This window comes from Homalodisca vitripennis, chromosome 4 (assembly GCF_021130785.1).
Source record: "Homalodisca vitripennis isolate AUS2020 chromosome 4, UT_GWSS_2.1, whole genome shotgun sequence".
Classification (NCBI taxonomy): Eukaryota; Metazoa; Arthropoda; class Insecta; order Hemiptera; family Cicadellidae; genus Homalodisca; species Homalodisca vitripennis.
The window spans coordinates 9,433,411-9,460,738 of record NC_060210.1 but is presented as its reverse complement, the minus strand read 5'-3'; the positions used below and the strand labels follow the sequence as shown (position 1 = coordinate 9,460,738).

The following is a 27,328-nucleotide window of genomic DNA, read 5'->3' as shown; positions in this document are numbered from 1 at the left end:
CAGACAATATTGAACGGCAGAATTTCTGAGATTCCTTAACCTTTACTCTTGAACTCTAGGGCATTTCACTTATTTTGATATGAATTCTCTGCCAGATTTTGTTAAAATTAAATATTTAAATATTATTAAACAACTACTTAAGCCTATTCTCTATTAATTCCACTTTAATAGACTATTAAACAATAATATTTCATAATGTCTGTAGCCTACTTGGTTTTTGTTTTATTAGAAATATAGTAAAATTGCTGGGATAAACTTGTTTATATATTTAAATTAAAATGGAATTGCAAGGCAGTTATTTTTAATGTCTCAAACAATCTGTTAAAAATAAAATAAACAATGAAATAATAAACAATAATAATATAAGTATTTATAAATGAAATTATATAATAAATATTTAAAAATAGTAAAGAAACCAATTAGTAGGTACATATATAATTAAATAAATTGAACAATTTATCTATAGGTTCACTCCATTTAACTGAAACTTTTCATTTATTTAAAAATATTTTTTAGGTCGACATGCAAGTAGTAACACATCGTGTACCTATACGAGTGGTCACACTTATCTAAGTACATGTGGTCAACATACGAAGAAGTGAAACTTACTCAAGAGACTAAGATGGTGACGTATTCTCATGGCTGCTCTCCTTCGGCAAGGGAGTGAACTATGAACTTGATAAAGGTGTTCCTGATCGCATGGCTGATAGAAACCACGAGAACAGAGAAAATGAAGTCTGGCGGAGAATATGCGACCGTGGAGGTCCGCAGGTGTTTAAGAAGCGGAGGAAACATTTGCTATGTAAGCGACTTTGACAGGAAGAGACGTTTTGACAAGATGAGGGGTGACACACAACTACAGCAAAGTCAGAATTCCCTGTGTTCGTTTGCTTGTAACAATGTTACAGATTTTGTCAAAGAATTCAACTCAAAGCATAATGAATATAGAGGTAAACGTTGTGCAAACTATTTAAATAGAATCGTAAGAACCGTCTGCACAAGTAAGGACAGTAGCTGTGTCTGCACATCTATGTCTTGCACTTTGCGTAGTACTATTTGTGTCTTTTCACGCGAGAGAAGAGTTAGGGAAGCTCGTAGAAGTATTAAAATTTCTGAAAACGATAATGATTTCTCATCCAAAAGGAAAACAAATGAATCTGGGTACGTTTTCCGGAAGAAACTTTCATTCAGTGACGATTCCACAGAGGATTTAGACTCAGTGGGTATTATCCAACCGGTATTGGCAGATATAACCTTGCCCGCCCCTGAAGCATTGAGCGGTCATGATCACATCATCCAAGATCATTTCGAACAAGAGATTCTGGAAACAGAAAATATATCAGTGATTCTCACGACTGAGGAGCTCGGTTCAAATAGTGTTGCCTTTGATGAAATAGTGTCTGTGATAAGTGACATGAAGTTGGACAAGGAAATTCAGACCAGATCTTCCTCACAAGGATCGGCCGTGGTCGATGGTGACCAATCGAATCGATCGGACTTGATTGAAGTGTTTTCGGTCCCGGTATCCGGTAGAGGAGTGGAAGTCTCTGGGGTTGTTCACGGAAGACTATCTTCACCTGATCGACAAGCACTGGCTCCAGTTCTCTCCACCTCGTCATAGCTCTCACTACATCCTGGCGGGTCTGTACACACTCGTCATGACAGTCGGCGTCACTGGAAACTGCCTTGTCATCTTCATGTTTCTCAGGTAAAATAGCTTAATCAATTTATTGAATAGAATTTTGCATGAATACCTGTAAGATTATATCCAAGACACAAATAAAACAACGTGATATCTATCTAATCTTATCTATATCTTATCTATTCTGATAACAGTATTACTATTTTAACACTACTATTTTAACTATTAACACTATTCTGATACATTGGATTTCCTTTATACAAAAATACTGTCTGATAGCGTGACATATATTCAGGAATATCTCATCAAATACATAGCTATAACAGAATGTGACAATAATATATTATTACACATTTCTTTGCCTAAAAGCAGTATATCGGTTAGTAACGTATATAAAGTAGTATCTTAAAAGTCCCCCTCCACCCTATTAAATCTTTGTGATTAAGACCACTTTGACACAATAACTTGACTGAATGTATCTCTCATGCTAACTGGTAAACAATAAGAGATCTCACGGCACACAGCTATTGGTATTCCCAAGAGTTCCTAACGGGCTTCGGCCGGACATACCAAACCTAATAAATGCTGTGTTACCGTGGTGATATTTGTCGATTCTTGTAATAACTTGTTTTATGATTTCGTGTCCTTAGTTCTCTAAATAACTAGTGAGTGAATGTTTTATCCGCCTTACAATAACTTTAAATTTAACTAACTGTAGGGGTTTTATAAACATTGTAGGGTAGAGTAACATTACAGATCTCAAGTTTGGCCATTCTTCTTCTTTTTATAATAATCATAAAAAAGATATCTCTTGATAGGGGTTATTATTTGAAAACTTTAACTTAGGCTATTTTGGGGGGAGGGATTCAAAAATTTTCACAAAACTCCTCATTCGGTCATATAAACAACCTCTAAAGTAAATCACTCCATCTCTATTCATATCAAACTTAATAGGGGTGGGATTACTTTAAAGACACCCGGTATAACTTAGTTTTAAACATGGGTAGTATCCTATAAATTTACATTGATTGCTAAATAACTCAGAATCCCATTGTTTCTCAAAATCACTTAGTGTGCTTTTTACTCCCTTTTTTAGCTTCGGTTATTTAAAAGTTGGACGTTGTAGGGATGTATTAATTCACTAATTTCAAAGCAAACCAATTCTGGTTACTTTTTATTGTAGCAGGACAATTCTTTAGTTATTTTTAACATTAACTACAAGAAAAGTCGATCTACAAATTTCCCAGTGTCTATAATATTGAATCCTTTCTTAGTATTCTCACATCAGTTGTTGGCATACTTTAATTCCAAATATATTGGACATAAAAATCATATTACAGTTGTTTCGTAATCGAAAATCCAATTAAAATTTCTTAGAATTTAACGATTGCTTATTTTATAGAGATGTAGGGTTGCACTACTTTTAACGATTAAAATTACACAATCAAATTCTTAAATACATTTTTCTACTTTTTATGCTAAAAAACATAGACGAATCGTCTGCAAGATAGTTTCGAATTTATAGAGAGAGAGTGTGATGAGAATAGCTAAATTATTAACCATAAACTCTACATATGAGAGCAGTTTATTTAATTATTGTAATTTAATTAATGTCTTTATTCGTACGTCTGTAGAGAGGCGTGAAAAGGATAGCTTTGCTTTATCTGCGGTTTGTGTCCTCATAGATTCATTTTTTACCTTGGGTATTAAGTGTACTAAAGAGAACTTCATTATTTTTTGGGAGCTGGTAATTGTAATGAGGAAAACCTCGAAGTTTACCTAGGATATTTTTTAGGCAAGCTTTACTCTTTATCAAGAGCTGTGAGTCTGAAGAGAAGAGTTTCAAACTTTCTCTGAGTGCAATAAGTGTGTTTGGCAGAATGTCACTCATTATCTGTTGGTAGTGCTATGTTGAGGAGAACACAATCTTTATCAGAGAATAGTAAATATGAAGAGGAGGGCTTTAATTTGTATTTTAGATAATAGGAGCAGGGAGGAGAGCTCAAACATTTTATCTAATGTCAGTGAGTAGATGCGGATAAATTCGTTCTTTATTATGTGGGAAGGTGAGTGTGGTGTGAGGGGTTTAACTTTTAGAAAAGGAGTATCTAGAAGTATTCAGTGTGGTCTGTAGAGTTTCACTATTGAGAAGAGATAGGATTCACAATTTATCTAGGAATAATGTGTGTGATGATTGAGAGTTTCACTTTTGAGAAAAGGAAAGCTTTACAATTTATCTAGGGATAATGAATGAGTAGATGAGAGTTTTTCTATTGAGAAGAGGAAAGCTCCGTAATTTATCAAGGGGTAATCAGTGTAGTAAGGAGGGTTTCACTACTGAACACAGGAAACCTTCACTTTTTATTTAGGAGTAAGGAGTGTGGTGAGGAGAGTTTGGCTATTGGGAATTGGAAGCTTCACACTTTATCTAGGAATAAGGTATGTGGTAAAGAGAGTTTTGATATTGATAACAGGAAACTTCACACTTTATCTAGGAGTAAGGAGTGTGGTAAAGAGAGTTTGGCAATTGAGAAGTGGAAACTTCACACTTTATCTATAAATAAGGAATGTGGTAAAGAGAGTTTTGATATTGAGAAGAGAAAACTTCACTCATCATATAGGGGTAATGGTGAGGAAAGTAGGAAGCTTCACACTTTGTCTAGGAGTAAGGAGTGTGGTAAAGAGAGTTTTGATATTGAGAAGAGGAAGCTTCACACATCATATAGGGGTAATGGTGAGGAAAGTAGGAACCTTCACACTTTGTCTAGGAGTGTGGTAAAGAGAGTTTTGATATTGAGAAGAGGAAACTTCACACATCATATAGGGGTAATGGTGAGGAAAGTAGGAACCTTCACACTTTGTCTAGGAGTAAGGAGTGTGGTAAAGAGAGTTTTGATATTGAGAAGAGGAAACTTCACACATCATATAGGGGTAATGGTGAGGAAAGTAGGAACCTTCACACTTTGTCTAGGAGTAAGGAGTGTGGTAAAGAGAGTTTTGATATTGAGAAGAGGAAACTTCACACATCATATAGGGGTAATGGTGAGGAAAGTAGGAACCTTCACACTTTGTCTAGGAGTAAGGAGTGTGGTAAAGAGAGTTTTGATATTGAGAAGAGGAAACTTCACACATCATATAGGGGTAATGGTGAGGAGAGTTTCACTATTGAGAAGAGGAAAAGTCCACTCTTTATTGAGGTTCGTGATTATAAAGAGGTGGGCTTTATTCTTTATTTCCCAAAATGAGTGTGGTGAAGAAAGTTTCACTTTTGAGCAGAGGAAACTTCACACATTATATAGGGTTGATGCACGTGATGAGAAGAGTTTCACTATTGAGAAGACGAAAGCATAAAACTTTATCATGGAGTAATGAGTGTGGTGAGAAGAGTTTCACTTTGTTTCGTTTGGTTGCGTTAAGTATGTTTTAGAGAAGTTAATGTTACATTTCAGTTTGATGTGAAGTAGCATGAAATTGACTTCGGATTAGTAGATTTTGCAGAAGAGTGTAACATTGAGAGCCATTTTCTAATTGGTAATGTGTAAAAAGGAGTTTACAAATGTTTAAAATGCGAGAGGTGCTCATTCATTGTTTATTACCTGGTGAACGGTTAGGTGAACTGCTCCAAATTAGGATTTATGGATTTGTTTAAAATGCTATTGCTCCATGGTCTCAGATTATAAACTTACAACAGACAAAAAAATTCACTAGACTCGCTGAAAATCCTAATAGATAATTGAAATAATGATCTCATTTGTTTACTCTAGCCAATAAAATCATAGGACCTAGTTAAACTCTATGCTCACCTCATTAAAAGGTGTCTTCCCTCTTCATATTAATTTCTAAGAAATCAAAACTCCACTAGCTAGTTATTAATGTATACATTTTGTACAACACATAATGAAGCAATGTAAAATAGTGTATGCTTTATAAACTACATTCGTATGTATTGCATAGCCCATGGTTACCGCGCTTTTACAACCGTGGTGTTTTCAAGAGATGTTAAAATCTCAAATGTCATATCGCTAAAGCAACAACACTGTTTCCAGGGTCAGTCACCATTGTTATACCCTTACCGTTGACACAGGCTCGTAATGGCTTCAAAAATAAACCTATTATCTCTATTGACCGCACATTAACCAGTACTATACAAAGCTAAATGGCAGAAACCATAGTAATACTAAATCAGCCATCACAAAAAATACACTCTATTGTTGTCTTGTGCGTCGGTGAGAGTGTGCTTCGTGTTCATGTTATTGTTTTATATTTTTATTCCCTTTTCTTGTAACACGTCAAAAATATGTTAAATGTGTTCCGTATTATATTAAAAGATCTTAAAAGACTACATTCACATATTTTATTTTACAATTTTGGACGTTTATTTTCATGTGAACATGATCAAGTTGCTATATTATGTTTTATATAGTAGTATTTATTTATTCAATGTCACAGAGTTCCTTTTATTCCATTCCTTCAGTCACAAGATCTAAAACATTTATTTATATACCTTTGTATCGACCTCATAAGATACCATCGGTTCCACAATATGTGTTCAAAGCCAAGAGAATTAACTACGTGACCAACTGAACTTCTTATCAGCTACGTTATCTTTCTTATCTCCTTATCCTTATCCCTCTGTGCAGTTCTACAAATATCGCACCAATTAGTTGTATCCACACATAAAACTGTACAAACTCACTATTAGTGATTGAAAAATGCTGCCAATTTATTTTTCTGCGTTTAAGAGGAAATATTTATTCATCCTGTGGTTGTTCGAAATTATGTGTTTTATGTGTTCTTATATTTAGACGTTATTATTATTTATATTTATTTTTATTGAAAGAACTTGTAACGATACATAAGTTCGTCTTGTTACTCGTGTTATCGTTTTTCTATTGTTATTATTATCTCAACAGAGCTCATTAGTGTAGCCGAGTACAAGCGTAGGGTGGGTCGGTGGATTCGTTCGCGTTACTAATAAATTATGTAGAAGCCTGTTAATAGCAAACTATTTGGGATTATTATTTAAGCAAGAATTATTATTTTGAGATGTGGTTTGGTGGTGCTGTTGGATTGTTTTCATCCATCTAATAGTAATATGGGGGTTAAGCGGTGCCTAAACTGTATAGAGATGGGTTGGTATATGTGTGTGTGTGTGTGTGTGTGTGTGTGTGTGTGTGTGTGTGTGTGTGTGTGTGTGTGTGTGTGTTCAAAGTTCAAAGTTCAAAAAATGCTTTATTCACAAAAATTTAGTTTTACATATATGGGCATTACATTATCCCATGCGCTCAAGCGCGTGCGGGATGACAAATCATTATTATTGTTCAATATTGCAAACTGTTTATGAGCCAGTCTTTTGGAATTCATTACATTACAGCATTAACAAACATTAATCTTAATATTATCAACAGCACTAATCTGACATAATGAACATTGAAATTATCAATGTGTGTGTGTGTGTGTGTGTCAAGTTCAAAAGATCTTTATTCAGAGAATTACAAAAGTTGAATACATGCAAAACATTAACAGTACATGCAGTTTATATATCTATCATTACATGCATTTTTTACCGTACATTCCCAATGCCCCTATAATGGCGCGTGCGGGAATTAAATTTGGCTTACTAAATTACATTGCTTATTTTTTGACAGTCATTCCTTTACTTTTAATAGTTATTTAAGATCTTCTCCATGCACAAGTCATCTACCATTATTCCAACTAAGCACTACATTCAAAAAGTGATATTTGATACAAATGCTTTTTTCCAGTATATAAATATGTTTAAATATAAATGCTTAAATTGTACTATAGTAAATTTATTATGACACAAATTAATTGATTGAGCCCACCATGTTCTCCAATTTGCTACTGCTAACAACTAACACGCATGAATACATACTTATATCCTTCAATAACAATGTTTGCATATATGCATGTAAATCTACATACATATAGGCCACACACCTACATACACACATCTGTATATAAATAACAAGAGATAAATAATATAAGCAATTAACAAGGTATAAACATAGAAACAAATCAACAAATAACAACAATAAATTAACATAACAACAATAACAGTACATATAATTTTATAAATAAATAATAAATATTAAATAAATAATAAATATATCAACAACAAAGACAGAAAACAGGTTAAATTCCAGACTTACTCCTGATATGAACTTTATACATTTTCCATTATAAATTTTAAACATTTCATCTTAAATTTAGGCTTTCGTTCAAAATATATACCATTGCCATATCTCTCAACCAATTTATTAAACATCTTTGGGCCAACATAGGAAACCTGATGTCTGGCAATTTCTTTAAAATAATTTGGTACATCGAGAAGTGTTAATTGAGCAGCTCTTGTTTCCCTGTACGTCATTTTAATGGGATAATCCTGCAAGTGTTTATAAACATACATCAATACGTTAGACTCATACACTTGTTTGAAAGTTAGGATATGGTTATCAGTGAACAAGTAACTAGCTCTGTCCCGTACGCCGAAGTCCAAATACCGTTCGCAAAGCATGCCTCTGACTCATTACCACAGGCTGCAACACCGTGCTAAAGGTACCACCATAGTGTACGATCCCATATCTCATTGTGCTCTCGAACCATGACATGTATAACTGTATTAATAATTCGCTAGTCAAAAACTGTTTCATGTGGTACAACGCATAATTGATTTTCCTCAGTTTCTTTGTCAGGTACGTTACGTGGAATCCCCACTTTAACTGAGAGTCAACGTACATTCCTAAATATTTTACATTATCGACTATTTCTATATTTGAACACGTACAGCCGTACAAGCACTGGTGGCCATGGCAGAACAAATCAAACATATTCTGCAGGTCAGACTTAGGCTTGTTACTATCAAAGAATAGAATACATTTAGTCTTCGATACATTAATTAACAACCTGTTGGCAATCAACCATTCCGACACCCTTACCAAGTCCCTGTCAATCTTTGCCCTGAGAGAGGCTCTGCTGCCAGATGAACACACCAAAGCCGTGTCATCAGCATATGCAAATATAGAGGAGTGAAAGTCAATATCTAGAAGATCATTAATATAAATTAAAAACATAAGAGGGCCCAACACTCCCCCCTGAGCTGTTCCATATTGCAATTCTAGAACCTCACTCAGTACATTATTTATCTTTACTACTTGTCTTCGATGCTTGCAAAAAGATATCAACCAAGTCAAAGCCATGCCCCCATTACCATATTTTCTAAAATTTTGTATCAATATATCTATACAAAAACCTCAAATGCTTTCCTGAGATCCAAATAAATAGCCAATGTAAATTTATGAGCGTTAACTGAATTTGTTATATGACTTATATGCTTTTCCAAAGACAAGTCGGTTCCCCTACCAGGTAAAAATCCATATTGATTGGTGGAAAATATATTAAATTCTTGAAAGTACTTTAATAATCTTTCTTTAATTAATGTCTCAAATATCTTAGCCGCGGTGTTTATGAGAGATATTGGACGATATGATGACACCTCCTGGTCATCACCTGACTTGTATACAGGTACCACTACAGCCACCTTAAAATCTTCCGGAACTACGCCCTGTGCAAGAGACTTTTCATAAATGCTGTACAACAATGGTACAAATATATCTATATTATTTTTAACAACTATGCTGCTAATGCCATCTATCCCAGAACTACTCTTATTTTTCATTCCACGTACTACTTTATATATATATATCCATTACTTCCATATCAAACCTATTCAACAAGACATCAGTTACAGGTTGTTGTTCCTGTAGAAACATGTCACACCCGAATGTATTCATTTTAAGGTTCGGTACAGCACTAACATAATACCTGTTGAATACATTAGCAATGAGAGACTCATTTCCCATTACTTTAACTGGGCAGTCGTTTACTTTTATGGTGCTTATACCTTTATTTTTTCTATTCAATATTTCCCTAACTATACCCCAGTACTTCCTACTATCACCATTACAATTATTTATTAACTTAGAATAATAATTTAACTTTTCGTGCTTTATACATCTATTTACAAATTACTGTACTCCTCCTTTAGTTTCACATTAAGTTTATTTTTACAATAATTTTTATATAAGACGTTTTTTTCCAGTTTATAAGATTTATTAAGTTATTAGATATCCATTCCTTACGCTTTTTGTTCCTACTATTTATTTTTTTCAATGTACAAGATGATTCATAACATATATTGTAGGTTTTATAAAATTCATACAAAGCACTATTTACATCTTGGCTATTTTGAACAGAGCTCCAATTTGCCACAGCCAGCTGTCTACTCAGCTTGGTATAATCAACATTTTTTACAAATATAGTATTCACTTTACTAACAATAGTGTCCAAGACAATTAAATTTAATCCATAATGGTCTGTGATTCCCAGCTCCACAATACCGTGATTAATTTGTAAATTCTTTGAATTTCGTACTAAAACGTGATCAATGCAAGAAAAACAATTATTCATTAGTCTAGTGGGCGTATCAATAAAATTCTCATAACCATAGGCTGATATCAAATTTAAATAATCAGTGGCAGAACCCTTATTTTTATCTTTCAATACACAGACATTTACATCCCCTAAAATAATTGTTGGATCATTAGAATTTTTCAAAATATTTTCAAAGTCATTTTCAAACTGTTTATAAGTAAACTTACATTGTCTATAAATACCATATAAGGATAAACTAGTTTTTACATTATTTATATTTATACTTAAGATAACGTTGATAAGCTCCGCAGTCGGCAGTAAGATAAGGCGGTGAGTGTAGATAAGGGATGCGTCAACGTAGATAGTGACTCCGCCGGCCTGATTATCTGGCCTGTCCTGCAGAAGCATGTCGTAGCCGTCCATCTGGTACCTGTTCTCCTCCCCTCGCTTGATCCATACTTCAGTTAAGATGATAACATTGAACTTTTCTGAAAGGCTGGACAGGTAAACAATCAGTTCATCATAATGCTTTTTCAAGCTTCTTATATTCAAACAAAATACACGCAATGCTTCAAGCTTTGTAAACTGGGTCATTCACAAGCACAGTCAGTTGAATTTACCCCAAAACACCTCACAGTCCACCACCGCCCTCTAGCCTGAGACGTCAACGCCCAGCTTCTTTAGGTCCTGAGTAGAAGATATCCGGATTCTATCCCCATTGTCCTCTTTTCTGACAAATATCTTTCCCTCCCAGGTCCATACATACTTGAATCCAAGTGGTTTAAGCTTTTTAGCATGGAAAAGCAAATTCTTAGTGTACGGAGTCACATGGTCATTGACATATACATTAGTTTCTTGTACATCACTGCAGAAGTTTTTAGAGTTAAGTTTGGTTTTCTTACTTTTTTTCACTACTGAGTCTCGTTTCTTCCTATCAGAAAATTGCACTATAATGGGACGTGGGCCTCTGTTCCTTTTAACTGGAATTCTATGAGCCGCCTGTATATCTGTTTGATATTCAATTGGCTCATGTATAAAATCGGACAAATTTTGAATTATTTCCAACATATTTTCATTTGTTTTTTCCGGGATACCTTCAATTTGGATATTCTTGTTGCGATTATATTGGTCCAAGCATTCCAATTGAACTGATAATTACTCAATTCCTGGCTGAGAACAGCATTTTCCTGTTTTAACTCATTGTGTGATTTTTCCAGGGCATTGCATTTAGAAGTAAATTCCATCAATTTACTCTCGTATTCATCTATCTTACCAGAGCAAAATTCCACAGATGTCTTAAGATCAGATAATTGACTTGTAAATTTACTATCATATTCCCTAAACTGAGCCTTTATTGCATCTTCCATCTTTTTTAAGAAATCATCGTGAAGCTTCGATATCATATCTTTTGGAATAGAGGACTTACTTGTGAAATTTTTTGCATTTCCAAGATTCCCGCCTTTTCTGTCCCATCCTGTTCCATGTTGTTTCAAGAATATCTGCACATTGAAAATGGTAATTTGCAGTGCAGGATGAACAGACAGCACACCCATCGGCGTCAGGCAATGGGTCCGAGCACAGTCCACAATCACTCATGATAACGAGATAAGGAGCTCACTGATAATACGTCTGCTCGCGGTGACTGCCAGCGACCAACTTGTGTGTGTGTGTGTGTTTCAAAAAAAAACAGTTCAAAAAATCTTTATTTGGCAATAATTTTACAGGCATTTTGAATTTTCATTCCCATGTGCTTCAAGTAGCACGCGTGGGAAAAACAGTTACGATATTATACAATATACATAGCCCTCAATCATAGTTATACAATACTATCATGACATATATAATAAAAGATAATATGCCTTATTTTTACATTTTATGTGCTTATTATTTACAATTTTTATTACACCTATAAATTTTACATGAAAGACCGTTAAGATTATTCTTCTGTTGATTTTCATAGAAATTTTCAAATTATATAAGTAAAGAATAACAACAATATAGACTATATAAATATAATATAACAGCAAATATAACAAAGTACATCCAGTAAAGCTTTGCAGAAACTTTTCTAGAAATCTCTTATAGTAAATAAAAGGCATAACAATTGACAAATGCAAATAAACAGTTAACAGCATATGAGTACCTTAAGGTACATTTGATTCTGATGGTAAGTGAACGATCTAAATACTATGAGCAAGACAAAAAATAATCAACAATACTGTTGATTTATATGATTTTGTTATTTATATGATAACAAATAAATATGCTTAAATATTACACAAATACATTAACAAACACAAAAAATAAATAAATATATATTATATTAAGATGGCATATATGATTACATAGATGTATACACATAAATATCAGTGGTTCTGACGGTTTACAAAATCTAAGGCAGAATTCTTAATTTTATTCTTATTCTCTATAAGTATATTATTTCCCTTGAATATGATAAACCTGTTAAACAGAGTAGGCCCTAAATAGCAATATTGATGTTTACTAATTTCTTTATTACATCGTGGAACCATTAAAGCAAGATTTTCAGCAGATCGTGTTATCCTTTCCCTTTGTAATATAGTAAAATTATTTAGGTATGTATGCGTGTACATTATTAAGCCATATTCATGCAATTGTTGAAATGTTAAAAGGTTCTGTTCTTTAAAAATATGGCTTACTCTGTCAAAACGCTTTAAATTACTAATGGTTCGAACAGCATTTCTCTGGCACACTATGACAGGTTTTAATATCGTTGGGTAAGTTCCTCCAAAATGAATTATACCATACCTCAACTTACTTTCAAACCATGAAATATATAATTGTATTAAATATTCTTGTCTTATATAGTCTCTTATATAGTACAGGGAGTAATTAATGTTTCTTAGCTTTTTGACTAGATAATTAATATGATGATTCCACTTTAAATGCTGATCCACGTAAACACCCAGATATTTAACAGACTCGACTATTTCTATACTAGAACATTTGCATTCATATTTACATTGATGCTGATGACAATAAAAATCGAAGACTTCTTTCAACTGTGATTTTTCTTTGTTACAATCAAAAAACATGATGCATTTAGTTTTGGATATATTAATCAGCAATCTATTATTTACTAGCCACTCTGAAACCTTTACTAAGTCATTATTTACTTTTAGTTTTAGTGACTGTCGATTGTAGGCTGAGCACACATGTGCCGTGTCATCGGCATAGGCAAAAACAGTCGAATTAAAATTAATATCTAACAGGTCGTTTATATACACAAGAAACATTAAAGGACCAAGAACCCCGCCTTGAGCTGTACCATACTTCAGATCCTGGACCTCGCTTAAAGTATGATTTATTTTTACAGCTTGACGCCTGCCTTTACAAAAAGAAATCAACCAAGACAGGGCCATACCACCAATACCATACTTCTTAAATTTATTAATCAATACATTTACATCTAAAATATCAAAAGCTTTCTGCAAATCTAAATATATTGCAAGGGTATATTTGTGCTGGTCAATTGCCGATGCTATCGTACTGATGTGCTTTTCTATTGCCAAGTCCGTGCCCCTGCCAGGGAGGAAAGCATACTGATTATTAGACAAAATAAAATTGCTTTGGAAATATAGAAGAAGTTTATTTTTTATTATTCTTTCAGAAATCTTAGCTATAGTATTAATTAATGAAATTGGACGATATGAGGCCACCTCATGAACACTGCCAGACTTAAATATAGGCACTACAACAGCTGTTTTAAAATCACTGGGAAACAAGCCTTGCTCGACAGATTTTTTAAAAATGTAACTTAAGAGTGGAGTAAACACATCCATATTTTCCTTAATGTCGCAAATACTTATCCCATCTATCCCCCTGCTATTTTTGTTTCTCATATTTCTAACAACATCTATAATTTCGTTATCTGCTACCTCAAATTTACTTAAAACTACATTGTTGTGCACCTGCTCATCATAAAACAAATCACAACCAAAGGAACTGTTGCGTAGCGCAGACACAACCCGAGTATAATAGTCGTTGAAAGTATTTCCAATCAAAAATTCATTGCCACTAACTTGAAGCAAGGATCCATTAACATTTATTTTATTAAGTGATTTTTTCTTTGATTTTACTATTTTTTTAACAACATTCCAATACTGTTTTGAATCACCATTACTGTTTTCAATAAGTGAAGAGTAATAACTGAGTTTTTCTCTTCTAATTTATTTGCACACCAATTTTGACAAATTATTATATTCATTTCTAAGGACCATGTTATTTCTATCCTTAATTAGGCGTTTATACATTTTATTCTCGCGATTTATTAGTTCTATAAGATTGTCAGATATACATTCATTCCGTTTTCTATTTTTACTGTTTAATTTTTTTAATGAACATGAAGCTGTATAGCATTCATTATAAATTTCATAAAATTTTGAAACACAAAGATTAACATTATTGCTATTTAGAACATCACTCCAATCCCTTGACAGAAGTTGTCTTCTTAATATACTATAGTTTACAACTCTACAATATTTATTTCTATTTGAATCCTTGACAAGACCTGACAAAACAACATTTATTCCATAATGGTCAGATATATCCAATGGTACAACATCGCAAACAAACTGTAAAGATTTAGAATTTCTTATAAACACATGATCCAAACATGCCTCTGAATTATTAAAGACTCTAGTTGGAGTGTTAATATGGCTTTCAAAACCATAAGAGCTTAATAAACTTAAATAATCCTTGGCAGAATTACTCTGTTTTAAAATACAAATATTGCCATCTCCAACAATTATTGTTGGATCACATGTTAGTTTTAAAATATTCTCTAAGTGAGGTTTAAATTGGGAAAAAGTTTGTTTAAATTGTCTGTATATTCCGAATAGTGAAAGTTTATGAGAAATATTGTTCTGGAGTCGAATATCAATGTTCACATGAATGATCTCCGCAGTTGGCAGCAGAATAGGACGATATGAATATGTTAGGGCAGAGTCCAAGTAGATAACAACTCCACCAGCCTGACCAACAGGTCGAGGCTGAAACAACATGTTATATCCAGGTAGTTGGTATCTCTCCTCCTCCCCCTCCTTCACCCAGACCTCAGTCAAAACAATAATGTTGTATGAAGTTGTCAGACTGTTTAAATAAATCACCAATTCATCGTAATGCTTTCTGAGACTGCGTATATTTAGGCAAAACAATTTTAGACTGTATGTATCCATACAAGTTCATGTATGCCCCAAACAAACAAAAATTCTCAAAGGTTTCTTACGCTACACTTGCATCTGTTCAATGTTTCCACCCACCAGTTTGTTTAGATCATTAATTGATCTTATTTGAATCCTTGATGTATCTGTAGACTTTCTAACAAAAATTTTTCCCTCTGAGGGCCAAACATATGTGTAGCCCAACTTCTTCAATTTCTTTGCTTGAAACAATAAATTTTTATTAAACTGCGTGAGATGCTCATTCACATACACACTAACAGATGGTACGTTTGGCGAAAAGATAGTGGATGTTAATTTTGCTGTTTTAGACTTTTTGAGCACAGAATCCCGCTTCTTCCTGTTGGAAAATTGAATTATAATTGGGTTTGGCCCTTTAGCACTGAAAAAATGGAATTTGGTTATAGAACCGTGAAATAATATTTTAGAGGCTCGACTAAGAAGGACCACTTCACACTAGGCAGTGAAGACGCCGAACACACTGATTTTAAACAAGAGTTCACTAGGTTACACATTAATGAGTTTATGAAACAGTGCATATTCAAATAAAGTGTATAAAAATAAACAGTTTACCTTTATTTTCATGAGAGGTACCTAACCGTAGTCTGCTGTTGTTGAGGGCCAGGTTGTGATCAGTAAGTGTTGGAAATAGGCTGCTGTCTTGTAGGCAGGGCGTGAAGACGGAAGATGTCCTTCACGGATTCACTCACGCACAATACGACCGCAAACGAATAGTTCATAACACTGTGGCCAGTCCTGTAGAGCACGGTAGACGCGGGTGTCCGGGAGCAGAGACGTTCTGGTAGAGATTGCCAATCCAGAGCACTGCTTTAATGTTAATGTAAATGTACAACAAATAGAATAAACTAATATTTAAATGAGAGAGTAACACATGGGGAGAGAGTAAGTATGGTAAGCAGTGGCTAGAGAGTACATAAGTGCCCCAGGCGGGATCGAGAGTATAATGAGCAAGCGTGCCTACGCTTGCAAGGTGGGCAATTGATAAGTCAACCGTTGTGATTGGTTGGTCAGTGTACAGTAAACAGCTGATTCGGGAAACAATGGTTCATTGGTCTGTCACTGTACGTGAATATTTTAATCCAGTAAGGAATGGTATTGTAGGCACTAGGCCGCAGAAAGAGATATAGGATTAATGTAGTATATACAGTTTAGTAAACAAATTCAAATATAGAGTATAAATTGCCCAAAAAATATATACATAATTATTATTCAATAAAAGTAGCCTTTTCATATTAGGCAATAAAAAACAAGTTATTTAATGCAATAATACTTAACATACCGGCCGCCTTGAATCACCTTGGGGATTCAATGAGAGAAAGAGCAATATAGGCTCAAATTACAAAGTTTATAGGCGGTGGGTAGAGAGACAGTTAATTAATTGTAGAGGGTGAGGTAAGAGAAACACCTTCACTGCTGGACGAGTGAGAGTTCCACTTGAGGTCTTGAGATGTACCACTCGAACTGTACCATCTTGTCTTCTGGAGTGACATCAGTGACCCGTGCAAGGGGCCATGAGAGAGCGGGAGTATCCTGATGCACCAGGACGAGGTCTCCAGGTTGGAGGTTTTGCGGGAAGGAGTGCTCCACTTGAGGCGCTGCTGAAGAGTCTGGAGATATTCTCGCTGCCAACGCTTCCAGATACGTTGGTGCAGCGCTTGAACCAGATGCCAGTGAGAAAGGCGGTTCGTGGGTATGTCCATCAAGTTCTCTTCAGGCACGGAAACCAAAGGAGAGCCGATCAAGAAGTGTCCAGGCGTCAGTGGGAGAAGGTCGTTGGGATCACTGGAAAGAGCGGTGAGCGGGCGAGAGTTGAGCATCGCTTCAACCTGACTTGTGAGCGTCATGAATTGAGACAAAGTTAGTATGTGGAGTCCCATGACACGTTTTAGATGGTGTTTAGCACTCTTGATGGCACTTTCCCAAATTCCACCTTGATGGGGGAGCAGCAGGAGGGTTTGAAGTGGAATCGAATTGAACGGTCAGCAGCAAAGTCTTGGACTTTGCGCTGGTCAGCCGTGAGGATTTTGTGTAGGGCATTTTTAGCACCTACGAAGTTCGTGCCACAGTCACTATAAAGGTCTGTGCACAGGCCACGACGAGAAACGAAGCGAGTGAGAGCACCAAGGAAAGCTTCGGTGGACCAGGTCCGTCACCACCTCAATGTGAACGGCCTTCGTAACCATACAAACAAAAAAATACAAATATAAGGCCTTAATAATGCGGACAGAGCGTAAATTATGGACCTTGAGCGAAAAGGGGCCACCATAGTCCATGCGGTGGAGAGAAAAGCTCGGGCTGGAGTAATGCGAGCTTTGGGGAGGTCGCCCATGAGAGGGGCGTTATTTTTAGGCCGATTCTTAAAACATGTGAGGCATCTAAAAATGCGAGATCTTACCACGCTGCGTGCAGAGAGGATCCAGACTTGCTGGGAGAGCAGAGAGAGAGTAAGCTGCGCGCCAGCGTGGAGATGTTTGACATGGACATGGTCAATGAGGAGGTCCACGACAGGGTGCTTCTTGGGCAGGATGCACGGGTGTGTGAGACACGTTCGGCGGGAGGTCAGCGTGGCGCAGTCTGCCGCCGACGCGGAGAAGTCCATCGGACCCTGGAATGGGGCGAGGCGTTGAAGTCTGGTAGAACGAACACGTCTTTCGGTCCCGCAGTAGAGCTAGATCTTCAGTGAAAGCTTCCTCTTGCACGGTCTTGAAAATTCGCAGCTGGGCGGAGTCCCGTTCTGTCTTGGAGAGAGGTCCGAAGTGGCGGTTTGGTGAACGACAGTTGTGGATAAAACGCAAGACGTAGGCCATCACGTGCAGCAGCAATTTCCTCCAGGAAGAGTACTGGATGAGGAGGTCCCACGTAGGCGGTGCTGTGGCCAAGGCAATGACAGGAGTGGAATGCTTCAGCTCCCCTAGCTCCTCCAGAGAGACCGAGTCCAGGCTGGAATCAGTATCTGGCCAGGCCGAGGAGGGGAGACGCAACCAGTCGGGTCCATGCCACCAAAGGGGATGATCCACCAATTGAGAGGGAAGGATCCCACGGGAGGCGCAGTCAGCAGGATTGGAAGCACTGGGTATGTAGCGCCAGCACTCCACAGCCACAAGCTCTTGAGTTTGCGCCACACGATTAGCCACATAGGTTTTGAGGCGATAAGAAGGTGTTTTGATCCACGCGAGGGTCACAGTAGAGTCGCACCAGCAGACAATAGAACCAAACTTGTGGGTGGGAGCTAATTGAATAAACACAATATTTCACAAGTTGGGCCAGGAGATGAGCTGCGCATAGCTCCAGTCGGGGCAGCGTCACTCTTTTGAGAGGAGCGACGCGAGTTTTAGCCATAACTTGGCTTACGTGCACCGTGTCATTGGAGGTAGAGCGGATGTAGACTACAGCAGCATAGCCTAGTTCTGAGGCGTCAGAGAAACCGTGCAAGTCCCAGTGAGTAGCAGCAGAGTAGGGGATAGCACGAGGAATTGTAATAGTAGCAACGTGCTTAAGTTCAAATAAAAATGCGTGCCATTTTTTGTATATTTCTGGAGGGAGCGGATCATCCCAATCTATGCCAGAAATCCATAGGAGTTGCATGATATTTTTTGCGAGCATTATGCAAGGCGCCAAAAAACCACAGGGGTCATAGACTTGAGAAATGAGACTTAACACTTTACGCTTAGTGGGGTTTTCACAAGAAAAATTAAAATTAAACGTAAACGTGTCAGTCAGAGGGGTCCATTTAAGGCCCAAAATAGAGAAATGAGGCTCCTGAGAGGGTTGCAGAAAAACTGGGATTTCCCGATGATCTTCAGGAAGGTGTTGCAGAAGTCTCGGAGAGTTCGAGACCCATTTCCGGAGCTCAAAGCCACCGAGCCGAAGGAGTTTGATGAGTTGATCTTGAAGTTCAGCGGCGAGTTCTTCAGTCTCAGCCCCGCAGATCAGGTCGTCGACGTAGCTCTGGTGCTTGAGAATCTCAGCAGCATGGGGGTAGCGGTGACCTTCGTCGTCTGCCAATTGATGTAGCGTTTTGATGGCCAAGTAGGGTGAACAGTTCAGGCCGTAGGTAACTGTCGTGAGCTTGAACGTGGACATCAAGTCGGTAGGGTGATCACGCCATAATATCAGTTGAAAATGTTGATCGTCAGGATGCACCTTGATTTGGCGGTACATCTGTCTGATGTCACAAGAGAACACTACGTTCTGAAGGCGGAAGCGCAGAAGAATGTCACAAATATTATTTTGCAGCTTAGGTCCGGTCAACAGAGTGTCGTTGAGAGAGAGTCCGGAACTGGTTTTGGCACTGGCGTCAAAAACGACGCGTAGTTTGGTGGTGCTACTTTGTGCCTTAAAAACACCGTGGTGTGGCAGATAGTAGTGGGGAGTGCTTAAGTCAGGAGTAGGGCAGCCCTGCATATGGCCTAGAGAGAGATATTCATGTATAAAATCAGAATATAAATTATAATATTCCACATTAGTGGGAGCGTGGAGCTTGCGCTCGAGTGAATAGAGTCTACTTTCAGCATGAACTTTGGAACTTCCCAGATGAGTACTGGTGTCCTTGAAAGGGAGGCGGACCATATATCGACCCTCACGGTCCCTGGAGTGCGTGGTAGAAAAATATTCATCGCATTGAGTTTCCTCTGCAGACCTTTTACTGGGAGCAGGCAGTTCCTCTTGTGTCCAGAAACGCTGCAGAGAGGCGTGGAGGTCCACCTCAGCAATCGAGAGAAGAGAGACAGCCATAGTAGAGACAGACTGCGTCAGTGGTGTGCAGGGAGCCGTCCCCATCAGCACGAAACCAAAACAGGTGCCCAGGGCGTGAGGTAAATTGAGACCAAGAGAGTAGGTCTCGTGAGTAAGAATATGTGGAAATAGCGCTCCACCAATAAGCACGTCAATGCCACCAGGGAGGTGGAAGGTTGGATCAGCCAGTGTAATATTTTTAACCTTATTCATGACCTCCTGAGATATTTGCACTCGTGGGAGATCTACAGTGATTTGTGGCAATATGTGGAACGAGTGCGGGGCGGCAACTGGGTGGCCAGCAAGAGTTTCCACGCCCAGAGTTAAAAATCCGCGTGTGTGAGCAGAGGTTTGAGAAAGGCCGGCGACATTAATAGTGGCCGGACGGCGCTGTGTACCCAACAGTTGGGAGGCTTTCTCGCTAATAAAATTTAGCATGCTTCCTGAATCAATTAAGGCACGAAAGACATAAGCTTGTCCGTTAGAGGCGGTGAGCTTGACAAGAGAAGTACCCAGAAGAACCGTGGTACTAGGGGCGAGGTCTTGATGCAGTGTGCCATGAGCGTGTAGTGTGGTGTGTTCGGCCGGGCTAGGAGGTGAGAGCGCTGTGGTCGCAGGCGAGGGGCGGACAGCAGGTGTAGGTGTTGCACTGCTCTGTGCAGGCCGGCCGCCGTCACGGCCGTTCTCCAGAACGGGACGAACGCGGTCCGATGTACTAACACTGGACCGTGTTGGCCGATCAGTGAAGTGTAGCAAGGTATGATGACGACCACGACATGTTCGACACGTGAATTTAGACTGACATTCACTTAATCTGTGCGTCCCCAAACAAGAAGAACAGCGGTTGTGCTGTTTAATAATCCCGTGCCGTTCTTGAGGTGTCTTTTGGCCGAAGCTGGGACAGCCATAAATTTTATGACCGCTCTGATGGCAATAAAAACATGATGGGCCTTGTTTATAGGCCGAGGAGGGTGGAGAGGAAGCCGCTAACAAGCTCACGTTTTTAAGAGACGGTTTGGGTTTATCAAATCTGGGTTTTGACCCAAAATAAGAACTTGAAGCGTTCTTGGGGTCCACAATATTGTCATGTAGACTACTGTCCTCAATGTGGCTGCATTCCAGGTTGAGAAACTCAATTATTTGTTCAACCGAGGGCAAAGTATGAAGCTCTTCCTTTTTTCGAAACTGTTCTAGGCGTGTGACCATCCGATTATCAATCTTGCGTAATAACAAGGCTGAGAGAAGTGGGTTGTTACTAGTGATGTCATTGTTTAGTGCTTTAAGTGATTGCGTATGTTCGTGAAAAAGATTAAGGAAAGCACGGATATTCTTCACAGATGTGCTGGAGATGACAGGAAGGTCTAGTATTTGATTTAAATGTAGTGTGAGTAGACGCCTAGTATTATGGTAGCGATCCTTCAGCAGCTGATAAGCGATTGCATAATTTTGCTCAGTTATATTTAGCGACTTTATCAGAGCGAGTGGTTCGCCTGAAAGCACGCTCAAGAGATATTGAAATTTCATTACATCGCTTAAGTGCACATTGTTGTGTACGGCTTGTTCATAAACGTTGATGAACGTACAGAAGTCCAAGGCAGCTCCGTCAAAAGTTTTTAATTCCAATTTCGGTAGCCGGACGTTGACTTGAGGGGAGGCAGGCGGAATAGTTTCGCTTTTATTAGCTTTAGCTTGTCTCTTGGTCTCAATCATAAGCACGTTAGCAGAAATGTAATCAACTAACTCGTCCACGCTCGCTAATGCGGAATAGTTAGGTGTATAGTCGGCATCCACTTTTAATTCCAACTCGTGGCACAAGTCTAATATTGCTGAAAATTCCTGTCTAAGTCTCTGAATAGATTTAGCTCTGACAAGCAACTGCTGAAGTATATTTGGATCGGAAGTCTTCTTAGTTAAATCATAGATACTTTGTATCTGAGAAAAGAGGTGTTCTCGCTTTGCATTGGCCACTTTAAGAGACATCGCCATGTTGAAAGTGTTTGTAGAAAATTAATCAATTTGAGTAAAACTTCAAAGGTGAAAAGTAAACAAAATATTGTCCTCTTGAATTGAGACAGTGATAAAAATAGAAACTAAATTATTTTCCTCTGAAGTATTTTCCCCAAGAAATAAGAAGTATCTAAACAATATAATACAATGAAAAACAATTAAAAAAATATTGTTTAGTTTTTTGAGGTAAAAACTCAATAATAATGCAATAAGTAGAGTAGGCTCGTATAGGCCTATAGTATAGTTTTGTTTCGAGAAAATAAAATACACTGTTATTATGGAAAAACGTAAACAAAACAAGTTGTTATTAAATAATAAACAACAATTAAGGTTATTGTTGAGCTAAATTCAGCTATAATGTAGCAGAGGCTCTGGAAACATTATGCGCACGTACTACATGTAAACTGTCAGTGGTAAAGTATGGTAGTGTTGTGACAGTAACCATAAACCATGCATACATATGCGTGAGCAATGTTCAAATAGAAATTATAATAAACAATTGTGAGCAGTAAGTAGCCTTCTTTTCTTTTTAAGCTGAGACTAGAATATAGTGTTGACAAAATAAACATTTAATTTTGCAATAAGGGTGCAAGTCCTGCTCAAGGTAAAGTGTCAATAACCAAGATTGTTTATATTTAACCTGCTTAGAATAATGCGTATTACAAGTAGGGCTGATAACCAGCAAGTATTGAGAAGCGGTAACCATTAAACACAGTAATCAGTTCACCTGTGCTGTAACAGTCTGAAAGCTTGTTTGTCAACAAAACAATGCAGTCGACAGAGCACCACAGCTGATATGATCAGACGTCACAGCTGATATGATCACAGCTGATATGACTGGAGAGGGGATTGGAAAATCGATATGCACGGACTTTGCAATCGTGAAAGAACCTGAAACCACACTTTGAAATATGCACTGTATATAGCTTATAAGAGTTGAGATTGCACTGATATTCACCAATGGACTAAAGTTCTTATTATCCGGCTCGCTAAGGACCATGAAAAAAATGGAATTTGGTTATAGAACCGTGAAATAATATTTTAGAGGCTCGACTAAGAAGGACCACTTCACACTAGGCAGTGAAGACGCCGAACACACTGATTTTAACAAGAGTTCACTAGGTTACACATAATGAGTTTATGAACAGTGCATATTCAAATAAAGTGTATAAAATAAACAGTTACCTTTATTTTCATGAGAGGTACCTAACCGTAGTCTGCTGTTGTTGAGGGCCAGGTTGTGATCAGTAAGTGTTGGAAATAGGCTGCTGTCTTGTAGGCAGGCGTGAAGACGGAAGATGTCCTTCACGGATTCACTCACGCACAATACGACCGCAAACGAATAGTTCATAACACTGTGGCCAGTCCTGTAGAGCACGGTAGACGCGGGTGTCCGGGAGCAGAGACGTTCTGGTAGAGATTGCCAATCCAGAGCACTGACTTTAATGTTAATGTAAATGTACAACAAATAGAATAAACTAATATTTAAATGAGAGAGTAACACATGGGGGAGAGAGTAAGTATGGTAAGCAGTGGCTAGAGAGTACATAAGTGCCCCAGGCGGGATCGAGAGTATAATGAGCAAGCGTGCCTACGCTTGCAAGGTGGGCAATTGATAAGTCAACCGTTGTGATTGGTTGGTCAGTGTACAGTAAACAGCTGATTCGGGAAACAATGGTTCATTGGTCTGTCACTGTACGTGAATATTTTAATCCAGTAAGGAATGGTATTGTAGGCACTAGGCCGCAGAAAGAGATATAGGATTAATGTAGTATATACAGTTTAGTAAACAAATTCAAATATAGAGTATAAATTGCCCAAAAAATATATACATAATTATTATTCAATAAAAGTAGCCTTTTCATATTAGGCAATAAAAAACAAGTTATTTAATGCAATAATACTTAACAAGCACGTTTTGTGGGAATTCTGTGGATTGCCTGCAAGTCCCTATCAAAATCCATTTCCTCATTAATGGCTTCAGATATCTTGCCAACAATGTCAGCCATCCGCTCATTGTCTTGCTCTGGAATGCCTTCGATCTGTAGATTTTTGTTTCTACTATACTGCTCAAGATCTTCAAGTCGTAATTTACAGGCATCTAACTCAGATTTAAGGGACAAATTTTCAGCTTTAAGATCATTCTGCGTCTTTTCAAAAATCACAACTTTACCAGAGTACTCAGTAATTTTTTGTTCATAATCATCGATTTTTTGTGAAAAATATTCTACTGAGCTCTTAAATTCTTTAATTTGATCAGAAACTTTCTTTCATAACTTTCAAATTGCAATCTGATAGTCTTTTCCATCTTTTCCATAAATTCGCTATGCAAAGATGTAATCAAATCTTTAACTTCTTTGGAATAACCTTGGTCCTTGGGAGCTTTGGACTTATTTTGACAAGGTTTACATTTCCAATTTTTTCTCCTATCTTCTCCCATTCGATTCCAAGTGCTTTCTTTAACATCTGCACACTCAAAATGAAGTTCTAATTTGCAGATGGAACATGTAACAAAATCACAATTACCTTCAGGCAATGGTTCATCACAGCAGGTGCAGTCAGGCATCTTGATAAACAGATAGAGAGATAGCAGAGCTTATCACAAACACGTCCACTCACCACAGAGCCACTGGCGCAACTGTGTGTGTGTGTGTGTGTGTGTGTTCAAAAGTTCAAGTTCAAGTTTACATCAATCATTCCCAGTGCACCACGTACGGCGCGTGCGGGAATACAGTTGGCCATTCTTATTTAATTTTATGCTAATTGTATCTTGGCAGCAGTCTATAGTCACTAAATATTTCAGACCTTATGTTTATGATCATAAACATAGATAATTTATCATTTAAATATTTTCTTTTTTCAATATACCACCTGAACCATAAACAAAGCAAATAACAACAAAGTAATAATTATAAGAAAAACACAACAATAACATTTAACTTAACATAAATAACTATATAAATTCATAACAATAACAATATAAATTATTAACAATAACAATATAACTTCATAACAATAACTATATAAATTCATAACAATAATAATAATATAAATTCATAACAATAACAATATAAATTAAAAACAATATAACAGCAAAACAGCAACAATACAACATGATAATAATAATTTAATTTGTGTGTATAAATAAACATTACATATGAACAAATTCTAACAATTTCATTTTTACTTTATGTTTTTTCTCAAAAAGAATATCATTCCCACAAAATATTATAAACTTGTTATAATTGGCTGGACCCATGCTATAAAATTGATGCCTGCTAACTTCTTTGACTAAAAACGGAACTGATATTGACATAAACTGACCTGATCTAGTAAATCTATTTTGCTGTTTAAACTCAAAGTTTTGTAAATATTTCTGAATGTACATAACCACTGAATATTTATATAACTGTTCAAATGTCAAAATATTTTTCTCAGCGAATATATAGCTTAATCTATCATTATGTTTGATATTATAGATAATTCGTAAGGCGTGCCTTTGATTCATTACAACTGGCTTTAAAATGGTTGGGTAGGTACCTCCAAAATGTACAATTCCATATCTCAATACACTCTCAAACCTAGAAATATAAATCTGCTTTAATTGTGTGTGTGTTCAAAAGTTCAAGTTCAAGTTCAAAAATGTGTGTGTGTGTGTGTGTGTGTGTGTGTGTGTGTGTGTGGTGTGTGTGTGTGTGTGTGTGTGTGTGTGTGTGTGTGTGTGTGTGTGTGTGTGTGTGTGTGTGTGTGTGTGTGTGTGTGTGTGCGCGCGCGTATGCATATGTATGCGTACCATGTATGTATGTATGCAAATATTCATATATATATATATATATAATTTTTACAATAATGTATTTTGTACAATCAAGCCAATCTTTTGTAAATTTTAATGTCAAACTATACTACACAAATGTAAATTAATAAAAGATTGATTTATGGACTCTTCCCCTTACACAGACCTATAGTCTATAATTTATGGGGAATTATTCATTACAATTATGGAAGTGTATTGTATATGTAATTGGTTTGTGTATATGGATAAAAATTTATAAATTCCGTTATTTATAATTATTGATAATTTTTCAAAAAAGATCCGGTTACATGTACATTGTTATCTATACTATTAGAAGAATTTTGGTGATTTTTGTACGGCAGCTTTAGACATCCGGAACTATTAATTTATATACACATTGTTATAAATCTAAAGATGTTATTATATCAAGTGTCTTTTGTGGATCATATTATAGGGCCTACGGACTTCAAACGTTACAATGTGTTACTATGTTAGTCATATGAGAATATATTTTTGTTAACTTAAACAGCTGATTGCTACGAATGGACTAAGTGTACCTTTATTCTTCTCGTTTTTGGATATGGAATAATAATAATACATTAATTAGTAATTAATTAATTGTAATTAGGACAATAAGTTTCTTTACTGCCTTTAACCAGTTTTATAAGCGTAATTATAAATATTATTGTGTGAGTGATTAGTATTGGTGTGGCATGCTTGATTAATTAGTTAAATTATTGTTATTTTAAAAATAATATGAATAATAATTGATTGTGTTAGTAACAATGGGAAGCAAAGGTTTATTAGTTTTGTTTTCGTTGCAGTGGTCAAAGAGAGGAAGTAAATTAGCAGATCCATTTAGTAGCAGGATAACTAACCGTAAAGTGAACAAATTAAGAGAAGCTTGAGAATAAATATATATGTATACAACAGAGTTCTTATGCTCTACTTACAGAGAGAAAAACGACGTTCTAACGATGTTTTAAGACTGCTTGCTCTATTTATCTGTGTTTGCGGCGTTAGATTATACATTGTCATATTAATCGCTAAAAGTGGTTGTTCATACTGATTTATGTTTAGTATATAAAACTACTACTCGTCACTTCCTTTACTACGTTGTTCTATTTAATTCACTCCGTTACTAATTTTTATTATCTGAAAGGATATTTTAGTAGGAAATACTATTCTAAACCGTTATATTTTATTTATGTAATTAATTATAGACTATTTTCGAAATAATACATTTTGAAGTTCACTGTAATTTTAATTGAATATGTAATAAACGATACCAATATCAATACTGTTCTTGGTTAAAAATGCGAGTTAGAAGAAATTTATTGTAATCGACTGGAGCCAGTCAACATTTATTGAACATATATTGAACATTTATATCTAAATAATGTTCATTCTCATTGCTCAGGTTTATTTCAGCCCTTATATGTATATTTGCCCGTGACC

At 36.6% G+C, this 27,328-nt stretch overlaps 1 protein-coding gene across 1 annotated transcript in view; it reads left to right on the top strand.

Moving 5' to 3' along the window:
• The first annotated feature begins 1,594 nt into the window (after window positions 1–1,594).
• The window catches only part of LOC124358943 (opsin, ultraviolet-sensitive-like), a 241,228-nt gene continuing 215,494 nt past the window's right edge, over window positions 1,595–27,328 (top strand). The window contains exon 1 of the mRNA XM_046811219.1: window positions 1,595–1,708. Coding sequence (XP_046667175.1) covers window positions 1,659–1,708 — 50 coding nt within the window. The 5' untranslated portion in view covers window positions 1,595–1,658. The remainder of the gene's footprint in view (window positions 1,709–27,328) is intronic.